Below are 13,055 nucleotides of genomic sequence, written 5' to 3'. Positions count from 1 at the left end.
AGAACCCTCACAGGAGACAACAGAATGCAGAGTTCAAACAATGGATCATCCACTATAGTTAGCATATGATGTAAAACTGCTACGTATAAAAGGAAACAGGAAAATGTGACCTATAAAGATGTAAAAAAACCAAAAAACAAAAACAAAACACCCAAATAACACAAACAGACCCAGAGAAAACCCAGATATTGGAATTATCAGAGGAGGACTCTGAAAGGTCATTATAGGTGTGCTCAAAAAAATAAAGGAGAAGATGCATATAGGGAATGAATAGATGAAGAATGTCTTCTGACACATGGAAACTATAAAAAAAAACCCCACCAAATTCAAGTATCTGAAATAAAAAATTCACTGGATGGGCTTACCACAGATTGTGGGGACTACAGAAGACAGTAAATACGAAGACAGATCAATAAAAAATACCAATATGAAAAACATAGAGAAATAAAAGATTTTAAAATACAAACATAGCCTTAGTAACATGTAGGATAATGTCAACTTAGACCAGAAGGAGAGGAGAATGAGTTTGGAATAGAAAAAAATATTTAAAGCAATAATAGTTAAAAATGTCCCAGTTTTGGTAAAAATCATCAACCAAAATTCAGAGACTCTCACGAATCCCAAGAAGGATAAATGTAAAAACCAAAAACCAAAAACCAAAAACCAAAACCAAAAAAAAAAAAAAAACCAAAAACACACACACACACAAAGCAACGAAAAAAACCCACACATACCTAGGCCTGTCATAGTAAAATTGCTGGAAGTCAAAGACAAAGAGAAAAACTTGAGAGGTAGCCAGTGAAAAGGTATATTACATAATAAGAATGATGATTTCTCACCAGAAACAATGGAGGTCTGAAGACAATGCGTGACATTTTTTAAAGCGCTGAAAGGAAAAACCCATACCTATCAATCCTGAATTTTATATCTAGCAAAAATATCCTTTAAAAATGAATTAAATAAAAACATTTTCAGATACATTAAAGCTGAGAGAATGTTGCTGGCAGACATGCAACACAAGAAAGGCTAAAGGACGGGTTAGGTTGAAGGGAAACAGGTCAAGATGGAAACCTGAATTTACAGTAAGAACATATAGGAAGAGAACTATACGTGGTAAACATGAAGTGAATGTAAAGATCATTGTTTCTTACTTCTCTTAATTTCTGTAAAAGATAATTGAATATTTACAGTAAAAGTAGTAACACTATATTATGGGTTTTATTATGGATGTGGATGTAAAATATTTGACAATATAAAGGTCAAAGGAATAGTAAATGGAATTCTTTTGCACAGATTAGGCCGTGCTCAAAAGGAATACCATGAACGTTCTTATTCTTTATGTCGCTATCACTTTCCATAGGAGGTACTTTGTTACTCCTTCTAAGATGTGTTGCTTATACTACTAATAAACTTTGCTTCTGCACTAGACAACACAAATTTCCATTTGTATAGAAAACATCAATAACTGCTTCAGTCTTACAAGAAATTTTTCAGGCTAATTATAATGCAGCATTAATGGTAAAGAATGTGGGCTTAGAAGTGAATAAAAATATTACCTCAAGTTTGCTATTTTCAAAACTAAAAATTAAAAGCTGTCATGAGCTTTTTATTTTGGTTTGAATATTTAAACTTCAGATTCACCTGGATTCCAGTTCTGTGTAGAATAAATGCACTTAGTATTATAAAATAATCATTTATTCATCTTACAAAATGCATTATCAGTTAAGTTTCACATAATCAAAGCTAGCCATAACAGTTTTATGCATTAGACTACAAAATTATCATACTATGAATAGCTGAAGTATATTATCATACATGAAATCCTTATTTATAGTGAATCAACTCATATCCGAGGTCAAAACTGAAGTCTTCAGGGACATATATTAAGCTCAAAGCTCTAATCACACTTCACTGTCTTTCTGGATAGCTATTCTTTTCTCTTCAGGTTCAGCCGAGGTCTGGTCTAAATTGCCTATAATTTAAAACCCTTTTGGGAATTTCCACATCTATTAGGGTGCCTTAGTATTTTGTCATTTTGAGGTTTTAAAAAATGAAATCATATAAAAGTATTTTTTACTTAATTATACTGGAGGTACTAGAAGACAAGTTACTTAAAAACCCTTGAAATGGCAAGAACATGGAGTAGCAGAACCAAATGGATGTCTGAACTATGAAGAACTTTAGGCAAAGGAGTGACTAGGTGGAATGGTTTTAGTGAAGCAGTGGGCTTCCCATTCAACTCAAAAGCACTTTTATTTTGTTTTAATGAGCAATATCTCACTCGTGTTTTTAATTCACATTCATTAGAATAAGTTGGTAGGTTGCTAAAAATGAATTGATAATTATAACAATTTTCTAGTAAAACAACGATTTGTAGGCAAAGAGTGAATGAAATCTTGCTAATATATGCCTTCATATAATACTCAAGCTGCTTAAAATTTAGCAATAATTCCACTCTTTCAGAAATTAAAACTCTCTTTCAGTTCATATCTTTTTTATTTCCTGAATATTTCAAATAGCTTTCATTACAGATGAGGCTATTTTTCAAAATCAATCAAGTACTAAATGACTCATACTTATCTTAATAAAACATGCTTTCTACACGGCCAAATAAAAGTAAAAGGAGGAAACGTGTATTATTGGCCAAATATTTTTTGCTTATGAAATATGAGAATTTCTTGTAAACTATTTTCTCCTAAATGGCAGAAGTTAATAGTTAATAAAAGCACAACACAGCATTGACCAGTAGGATTCAAAATGTACACAACACTGGTCTTTTCCAGTTTAAAACGCCATATATTTTTTCTGAAGCCCTTATCTAAAGAGTCAGTCAGGATACAGGAAAAGGGTTAAAATGATCCTTTAAAATCTTTTGTATAATTCAGACTAAGAGGCTATCCCAGGGAGTTGTCTTGCCGAAGTATGTCAGCAATGAATGCTGCAGATACTCACGCAGACCTGTGCCTTCTCTAACTCATTATTAAAGCACTGAAAGAAGGAATCTATCTTTAAAATGAAACTAACCTCAATGACCAACAGTGCTAAAATACAACTGGAAATACTAGAGATAAGGAGTTAACTGATAGTATAATAGACTTGGCAACTTGAAAAAAAGCCCGAGTGAAGGAACGCTGATGCCTGTGATACGGTAGCATTCTGGAGATTCATGACCAGTACTTGCCTCGGGTCTTTCTGAATGCTGTCTATTGACGGGGATCTTGTGGTACCATCATCGGCTGGCACTGCGTGCTGAAGCCTGTTATAATTGCACTCTTGCACTCGGTACTGTATTGGCCTGTAGGGTTCCGCGTAGGTAGCTGTTGTGTTCAGAGCATAATTATTTCTTTGGTATGTAAGGGTGCTTCGTTGGCTGGATGTCCTTTGCAGATTTCCAACACCTACTAGAAAATCAACATTTTAAAAATGATCAGTATATTCTCCACAAGGTGATACTTTTCAAAGTAAAACTACTTTTAAGAAGGGTTATAGTTTTTAACAATTACATAAATTGCTTTAAAGATTTTACCAGTATTACCAATTTAGATTTTACCAATCTAGCTCATTAGTGCTAAAAAGGCACTTAGGTTGTTAATATACACAAACAATATGTCAGTTTTATTAGCAGAAAAGAGCAAAAATAGGGGCGCCTGGGTGGCACAGCGGTTAAGCGTCTGCCTTCGGCTCAGGGCGTGATCCCAGAGTTCTGGGATCGAGCCCCACGTCAGGCTCTTCCTCTATGAGCCTGCTTCTTCCTCTCCCACTCCCCCTGCTTGTGTTCCCTCTCTCCCTGGCTGTCTCTCTCTCTGTCGAATAAATAAATAAAATCTTTAAAAAAAAAAAAAAAGAGCAAAAATAAAACTATTAATCTTCTTACATGATTGAGCTTACTATGTTTATTAAGATTGAGTAACAAAAGTGCAAGGGAAATATAGAAAAGAAACTAATTTGAGAAATAAATGGTAAAATGACATAATTTCATTTTAGCAATATAAAACAATTATTCAAATCTGTAGATAATCGAGATCATCAAACTTCGAACACGTAGCGTACACAGGTTACTCGTTTTGATATGCATTTTATTTATAGACCTTTGGATTTTGATAATACTGGAAAATTTACTTCATGAGGAGTAAGACTGATGTATCAAATTCTTCTACAGCTACTCCCCGAAATTTTTGCACGATGGTATGTATAAAGGTACTGTACACTGTATTTAAGAGTTCTTTCTTAATTATTGCAGAAGGTATCTCTCCAATGACCACAGACATATTCTTTCCACAATGAAATGATTTTAATAACACTATTTCTTTTTTTTTTTTTAAGATTTTATTTATTTATTTGACAGAGATAGAGACAGCCAGCGAGAGAGGGAACACAAGCAGGGGGAGTGGGAGAGGAAGAAGCAGGCTCATAGCAGAGGAGCCTGATGTGGGGCTCGATCCCATAACGCCGGGATCACGCCCTGAGCCGAAGGCAGACGCTTAACCGCTGTGCCACCCAGGCGCCCCAACACTATTTATTTCTTAAGCCTATGAAAGAAATTCCTTGGGAGCTTTCTTCTACTTGCTTGATAGGATGCTAAATTACCAATCACTTAATAAAGCCAATTAGATCTTAAAAAAAAATTCCTCAATTTACAGAACATAATAAGCACAATATTTCTTCACTGATATCTATTAAAAATTGGTACACTTTATTAGAAGAAAAATCCTGCAGCAGACCAAGTTATCAGTGTTTGGCAAAGAGTCAATTCAGATACAGTCTCCTCTCTCCTGGTGTTCTGGGAGGTATGCCTCCCAGAGCTATGCCTTTATGGGGTTATCAGTGTGGGCATGTTAATAAATCTGTCCTATCTCTTTTGCTTTTTAAATATTTTATTTATTTATTTGAGAGAGAGAGAGAGTGAGCAGGGGGAAGAGCAGAGGGAGAGAATCTCCAGCAGACTCTGAGCTGAGTGTGGAGCCGTATGAGGGGCTTGATCCCACAACCCTGAGATCATGACCTGAGCTGAAACCATGAGTGGGATGCCCAACCAATGGAGCCACCCAGACACCCCTGTACCAACTCTTAAAAAAAAAGAAAAAAAAAAAAAAAGGAAGGGCCTCTTGGGATTCCAGGAGCCAGACCCGCAGCCCAGTCTGGCAGCTCACATGGCCATGGGCTATAGCTTCTGCTCTATCAGCCACTATAGTGTGGCATAAATGTGACAGTGGGGGTGCAAGGGTGCGATGCAATAGCTCCCTATTTTTATAAATGCAGTTATTGTATTCTGTCCCAGACTGGGTCCATCATAAGGAATATTATTTCACATTCTACACTTAGACATTCAGAGGAAATCTAGCATCTAAAAAGAAGTAATGTGAAATGCACTTGGGCTGCATACATGCTAAATCAAAGATAGGTAAATAACTCATAAAGGGATCTTCTCTAAATACACATTCCAGGCAACAAAAATCACAAAGGAATATTCCAACAAAGGTTTTCCTGTCTATATCTGCTATGTTTTGAACCCAAGGAGAGTCAGATTTATAGCTCTACAAACTTATTTGTGAATTAACAGTATAATCACCATGTTCATTGATTAGATTAAACTAAGGTTAAAAAATATATCACCTATAAATAGGTACAACACGAACTTCTGTTTTACTGTTTATCGATCAGTTGTCACAGCTGCTTATCTGACAACCAAATGGGCAACATGATTTCATTAGTAAGGGTCACCCAATCTCAATAAAAATCTTCCTGTTCTTGGGCCCGTGCATTTGGGAACTGAGCTGAACTGTGCTGAGGCCCACCTGAGCCTGTGCGGTACAGTGCTGTCTGTGATCCTTGGAGCTCCACGGTCCCATGGTTTGGGCTGCGGTACACTGGGCTGTAATAGGTCCTCCCCTCATATATAGGAGTGATGTGCAAGTCAGGAGACACAGCTGAACGAAGGTCTTGCCCAAGCTGGCTATGCTGACTAGCATAGGAACTCCGTAAGCCTAGAGGCAGGAAAATGACATCATTAAGAAATTGAGAAAACCCTGGTGAGGTTAAAAGCCTTAATAAGACCTTACCAACAGGACTAAATGTTAAGTCTAAACACCAAACCTACTGAGTTTCACAAAAGGAGGATGCCAGATATGAAAAGGATACCATGTATATTTTTAGAGGCAAACTTTCTCTGGCAGTCAGATAAAGGTAAATTTTGTAAGAAAAAATAAGAAATTATTAGATGGTTTGATACTCAGAAATTCGTTCCCCAACTGTAAGCTCTTTTAGCAGGGTGACCAAAAAGAGAATGCCCTCTTCTACTGTTACACAATTTTCATTGTTAAAACGTAAGAGCAGTGGTTCATGCCTTTCTCTTTGCTGCTCTACAGAACTGGACTACCAGCTCTTTGCAGGCAGGGCCCACTATGTCCCACACCTCTTAAATCTCAACATCGAAGACAATGTCTACATAATAGTGCTTAGTAAAGGCTGATGTTCAAGGACACTTTTGAAATATGTCTCTATTCACCCATGATTTTTACAGGAAAACATAAAATTTCATGTTACAAAATTTAGAATATTATCAGTGAACTAAGAACATTTGTTAAGTATTATGAGGTATTATATTACTATTTGTTGTTACTGTATTTTTTTTTAACATAGTTGCTTTTGCAGGAACCCACATGCCAGCTTCTTGTTTACCTTCCTTCTAGTGCAAAGGAAAAGTACAAAGTTAGTACATTAGTATTAAATCATTTGAAATTCTCTTTCATTCAAATTGCTAGTAACTAGAAAGTCAACATTTTTAAAATGGGACTTGAGATAAAAAAGTACATTTTAAACCCAAACATTTTATTTTCCTAAAGAAAGTGAATTAGTACATTCAATATCATGATACTCTGAAGTTTGTGATTTGTCATTATTAGTAAGTAAAATCTCTCACTTGGTAAGAATAAGGTTACAATTCCAAATTTGAGCAAGAGAAAGCACAAACATATCTGACGTCAGCACTTACTTGCTTTTTAAAAGATTGCAAATAATTAACACAGTAACTAATTACAGAAAGATAGGATCATTCACCTCCTATTAGCTCAGTTAATCATATCGGAACTAAAAACAAATGGGCCTGAACGTGAGTGATACTGTTGCTTACTGAGGAGTGGCAAGAAAGCTTAATACGTAGAGCGTCTGAGATGAATGATTATTACCTACCCTGGACAGCAATGTAACATGGGAAGAAACTAAATGAACCAATGTAGGTTTTGGCTACGGCTCTCCACTTGCTAAAATGAAGATCATATAATCGGGAGATTATCTGGCCAAAACTCATTTCAAAACCAAGGAAACTGAGAGCCTCAAAAGAAATGTGATTCATCTCCATCAGAGAACTGCTTCCTGGTAGGGCTGAGAGGAAACACCCAACACTGGACACAGCTAACCCTCAAGGTTCAAGGAGACATGGTGTGAGAAAACTTGAACTTGGCAAAGCCCTCCATGAGCAGAGAATTAAAGGGCCACGTCAGCCCACCAGGAAGACATGGAAGCCAATATAACTCTAAAGATGATATTATGATCGTTACTGTAGAGTTTTCATTTGGGGATTTCCGCTTTTTATTCACTTGGCGATTTCTCATTCCTCTTAGCAGAGGAAAGCTCCGTTTCTCTATGGAACCCATGAGTACTCTGAATAAAGGTGCAGGCATTATATTTGTTAATGGTGATATGAAGTGGGCAGGTAAATGGACCTGGTCCTTGGTAATCTTTTCAACACAAGGTACTATGTTAACACTCGGCAGAGCCACAAACACTCGTCATTTGCCGTGGGAGTCTGTAGATCACTCAACACTTGGCACCGCAAGCCGAGCGCGGATGCTCCTGAAGGCAGCTGAGCCACCGTGCCGCCCACCGCCCGCCACGGTCATGTGAAGTAAGACCGGAGCGTTCTGCAGCATTCTCAGAATGTCACAGTCCCCTGTGCAAGGATCCGGCTAGATTCTTCATTGGAAACCATGCAGGATAGGATTTATAAATATTCGTACATATTTACTATAATTTCATGGGAAAGGTAACAAAATAAGCTTGTTGGTAACTCTAAAAAGCATCTAGCAAATATTCCACTTGTTATAAGATTATTAGTGAGATGAAATTACTATATGTGACAGACTACAATGGGAAATAAAAGCCTTAGATTTAGAGTGAAATATAGTACTTTTTGATTTTAGAAATTGTTGTGAAGAACATAACAATGATGGTTACTATTTTTGTTCACCTACTCATGCATGCAAACAAAATACAGTCCTACAGATTTACATTTAAAAAAATAAAAAAAATTACACAGTCCCTATAGAATAAGTAAAATGATTATATGTAGAAAGTCCACCAAAATTTAGTATCTTTTAAATTGGAAGACAAGTAATTATCTTCTATAATTGTTACTAGAAATAATTTTTCCAGAAGTATTCACACAAATTAATTTTTAATAGCCTTATCTCCCCCTCCACATAATGAAAACACTGATCTTCTGCAATATTATTTACCTATACAATAGTTTCTATTTGTGATTCCACAAATACATACTAGTTTACCTATCACAATGACATATTCCCTGTGATTTAAAATCTTTATATTTAAGACATTGGAAATAAGCATAAATTTTTCTCCCAAACAGTATTCTTTGGATTCTCAAAACTTTTCTTGACATGCTATGATTTTACTGAAATGAGTATTTTAGGGCATGGTATTTTTCTACAAAGATGTCAGAAGTAATTTATACACATATTGTATCATCACTTAAATTATGATCATCAAATATCCAAGTGTCTGAATCTATTACAAAATATTGCTTCGGGCTTATCAATTAGAAGGCTATTCATCCTTTGAAATCAAGAACCATAGGAAATATCGTGACAAGCACAATACTTTCTGAAGTAAGAATAAATAAAGGAATTCACAAAATAGGGTCCGCATTCAGAATAAGTAGGCAGGTAGATGATGAGATGCGAAGCTTCCCTAGACCCTTTATATAAGGAAACGCTTTGCTTCTTTTGAGGATTGTAGTAGACTAGGGGCAAAAAAAAACTTGTGATAGGCTTAGGTCTGCTTTTTTTCTCCTGAAACAAAGTCTAATTTCACCTGCAATGTCAAAAGGCAGGTTTTTTAAACCATAGGAGATCATCCATCTCAGGGTTAAACATAGACAGTAATTTATGTGCTCACTTCCTTTCTTGGGTTTCTACTTCACTCTTTTGCAAACATAGATTTCTGCATAGTTATTCTATACATACACAGGGGGGAATACAGAAATCCTCAGAACCATTTATCTTTCAAGGTTTCCTTGAGAGACAGAATTTCATAAATGATTCCCACCTCACTTTGCTGCAGACTTTCAGAGGCATGCTTGAAAATATCTAAGCCAAGTACTCTCCTCTGATGATTGAATGAAAAAGAGGTGGTTTCTCTACTAGGACTTTCTCTGAGTTCAAATTCTAGTTCAGTATTAATTCTTCATGCAAAATTATTCAATTAGAAAATCTCAAAAAGATTACCTTTCTCAGAAGCCATAAGGAAAAGATATTGATTTTACTACACAAAATATTATAAACTTGAGTAAGAAATACCAAAAACAAAGTCAAAGGTTACAAAAAGGAAAAAGATACTTGAGAAGTACAAGAAGCTAATTTACTTCAAATATAAAAAGCTATTACAAGTTATACAAACAGACAAAAATCCTAAATTTGTGGTTTGCAGAAAAGAAATAAAATGGCTGACAAACATGTATGATCTTCAATCTCAGTCGTGGCTCAGTTAAGGGCATTTAAAAAATTACAATGCAGCTCTTAACCTACCCCACTGGCAAAGATGCAGCACTGGCAACATGCAGTGCTAGTGAAGGTCTAGGAGGACAGATATGCTCAAAACTAATGCAGTTTTTCTGAAAGGCAGGAGGTATGACAGTACTTCTTTAAGAACAAATAAGCACATATTTTGACTCAGCAATTTTACTTTAAGAAATAGATCCCATAGTTATCTTAGTATCTACGTACAAAATACGTAAGAACAAGGTAGATCAATATATATTGCATTGTTGTCTCTAATATCTAAAAATGAAAAAACCACTTAAATGTCCATTAATAAGGAAGAGATTAAATAAATTACAATACATCTATAAAAATGGGGTCCTCGGCATCCATTGACAACATGGAGCTTTCAGACATATTAAAAAAAGATATATATATATATATATATAACACATATTTACAGATGTATAAGGTATATAAATATATAATAGAATTCCCATCAGTATAAAACGCAATGTGTGCCCATTTGTATGTAATATATATACTTATATATGTAAACACAGATACATACACTGGTGAGTGGGACTGGTTGAGGGTAGAGGAGCTTGAGATTTTCACTTCGCATTTCATATTTTCTTATCGGTTACTTTAAAACACTGTAATTTAAAACACTAACTAAAGATAAATTTCAACTTGATAAAAAGAACAATGTCTATACATTATGTGGGAAACCCTCCATGAAAAGACCCAGAAGAAAATGGCTGTAATATTAGGCACCTTGCTGGTGTCTTTCTGATTTAATCCAAGTGGCATTTGAAGGTAATCATAAGAGCTTTGTGAATTTCCCATTGGGAAGCTAAAAGCAAGGCAGTACATGAGAAAATTCCATATTCTATACCATTAAAGCATTTCTTTTAAAAAAGGCTAAATATTTAAAGAGATATTCTGATACCGTCTTTTAACGTAACTTAGGGGTTTGGATATGGGTGAGCTTAGCTGGTAAAAAATCTTTCATTAAAAAACAAAAACAAAACCCAACAAACAGCTTAGAACTCTAACCAGTGCTTCTAAAATGCAAAAACATAATTTTCATACCCTAATATTGGGAGGGGGAAGAACGTATTCCCTGTAAAAATTTCTGGTTGATAAAAATATATATAGTTTCATGCATTAAGAATTATAGCACCTGAAAGACAAGTCAGCCTGACTTCAGCAATGTAAACTTTGAGGTAAAAACATTAGCTTTTCCCACTTTATCATGCTCTGTTTCAGCGATGATCGCACGGAAGGCTTCCTCCCCGGGCTTTATGTAGTGCTGTCACTTTGCACTCACCTGTCAGGCTGTCTGGCCGAGGTGGAACCATTCTTTCATAAATTTCATACTGCTGCTGTCCAAATTGTTCCATGTCGTGAACAGTCCTTTGCAGTGAAGGTCCCAGATGTTGTGGTACGGCGGTCATCCCTGAGCGTTTGGGGGACGACGACCCCACCTGGCCTTGGGATGGGGAAGCTACTCGAGTCTGTGCATCCATCAGGGTCAGTGGGGACCCTACTCTTGTGGTAGTTTGGTACTGAGGGGTTGGTCCGTTGGGATTGGAGCTCTGCCGGGAGGTGACTGACCCAATCCGCCGTACAGCTGTTGGGGAGGCGGGTCTCTGTGCAGAGTACGGAGAGGCTGCCCGCTGAGCAGGTAATGTGGTGGAGGAATACGCACTGGGGTTCAGTGGTCGGGAGTCGGTCACTGACGGAGAGCCAAATCCACTACCCAGAGAAGTTCTCAGTGACCCCCTTGAAGGAGACACGCCTGTGCTGATAACATAAGAAGGAGACTGTGCTCTAGATGGAACTGAACTAACTCTTCTCATGGCCCGATTGGCTACTGATGGCTGATGAAAGGGGGGAGAAAAGAGAATGGGTTTATCCAGGGTTTTGCGTCCACTGTCATTACAGAAAAAAAATGCACACAGCTCACTAAAGAACGTTTTTCACTATTTTTTCCTTTTTATGCTTTAGAGCTGGATATTTGTCCTTACTGTGCTTTACTTGGTCTACCTTTTCTTGGTAGTTTAACCTCTACCTTTTCCCCTTCAGAATACTAAAATCAACAAGAGCGAAATGAAGAATACTTAATATTCCTTTTTCTTTTGTCTTTATATTTTTTACCCTTTTGCCTATGCATTTTTCATAACAGATAAAATGTTTTATTGTCATTTGCAACAACATGGATGGATCTAGAGGATATAATGCTAAGTGAAATAAGACAAAGACAAATACCATATGATTTCACTCATATGTGGAATTTAAGAAACAAAACAAAGGAAGAAACAAAGAAAAAGAGAGACAAAGGAAGAAAAAACCGACTTCTAAATACAGAGAACAGACTGGTGGTTGCCAGAGGGGAGGCGGGTGGGTGGAGGGGTGAAATAGATAAAAGGAATTAAGAAAACACTTACAGTGAGGAGCACTGAGTAATACACAGAATTGTTGAATTGCTATATGGTATACCTAAAACTAATATAACACTATAATTATACTACAATAAAAAAGTACCATATTGCAAGTGGAAAGGGTCACTGGAACAATATACTTATTTTGTGCCCTGTGAGTCAAACTTTGGCCAAGGTAATGCATTTATGTAAAAAACAAAACAAGACAAGACAAAATTTGAATGCGCCAATCTAAATGTAGCTAGAGGAGTGTCTATAATTTATTCATCTTTATGGACTGCCCCCATTGACAAAAGGAATGTGTTCTCTCAATGTGGAATAAATGAATGTTTGGATAGGGTCTGGGGTCCAAAGCTCTCCTCCATGAAGCTACTCTCAAGGGACAGCTTGGTTGCAAAGGTGCTCCAGCCAAATTTCTCTCTTCTTTTAGCTCAAGTGTGGCTCCTAGTGATTTTGGCCATTTCTTTCTACCTCCTTTGATCTATGAACTCTTATCTTTAGCTGGTGGATTAAAAGAGATGCAAAAAAGTACCCCAAAATCTGCTGCAGCAGGAGGAGTGCTCAAAGTCTCTGGTGGGTTCTTGGCTAGCCAGCTGGAAAAGACTAGAATGGGAAATGAAGAACATTTCTGCCATGGCTGGTCCTTCTAAGAATCTGTAGACTCCTGTAAACACTAGGTCTCAGATGCCTTTCTTGATGCAGCACAATGAGGGATGGTGGCTGGACTGGGGCACTAGCCTGAGAGAAACAGGCATAGGATCTGACAGTAGGGCACGGAGCTACAAGCCCAGGACCAGGCTGCTGGAGTACAGTTCCTGCCAAGCCCCTTTCACTT

At 36.8% G+C, this 13,055-nt stretch overlaps 1 protein-coding gene across 8 annotated transcripts in view; it reads right to left on the bottom strand.

Moving 5' to 3' along the window:
* Positions 1-13,055, bottom strand: part of PKP4 (plakophilin 4) — a 236,160-nt gene that overhangs the window by 45,054 nt on the left and 178,051 nt on the right. For 5 of the 8 annotated variants that reach the window (XM_087860912.1, XM_087860933.1, XM_087860922.1 and 2 more), the window contains exons 7-9: positions 11,107-11,659; positions 5,796-5,984; positions 3,178-3,401 (exon numbers count right to left, since the gene is read on the bottom strand). In XM_087860912.1, the coding sequence (XP_087717038.1) occupies positions 3,178-3,401; positions 5,796-5,984; positions 11,107-11,659 (966 nt within the window). The remainder of the gene's footprint in view (positions 1-3,177; positions 3,402-5,795; positions 5,985-11,106; positions 11,660-13,055) is intronic. The other 3 variants (XM_087860920.1, XM_087860939.1, XM_087860927.1) reach the window with 1 other exon arrangement.

Source organism: Ursus americanus, chromosome 1, assembly GCF_024610735.1.
Source record: "Ursus americanus isolate L20-20 chromosome 1, mUrsAme1.1.p, whole genome shotgun sequence".
Classification (NCBI taxonomy): Eukaryota; Metazoa; Chordata; class Mammalia; order Carnivora; family Ursidae; genus Ursus; species Ursus americanus.
This window is presented reverse-complemented; position numbering and strand designations above follow the sequence as displayed.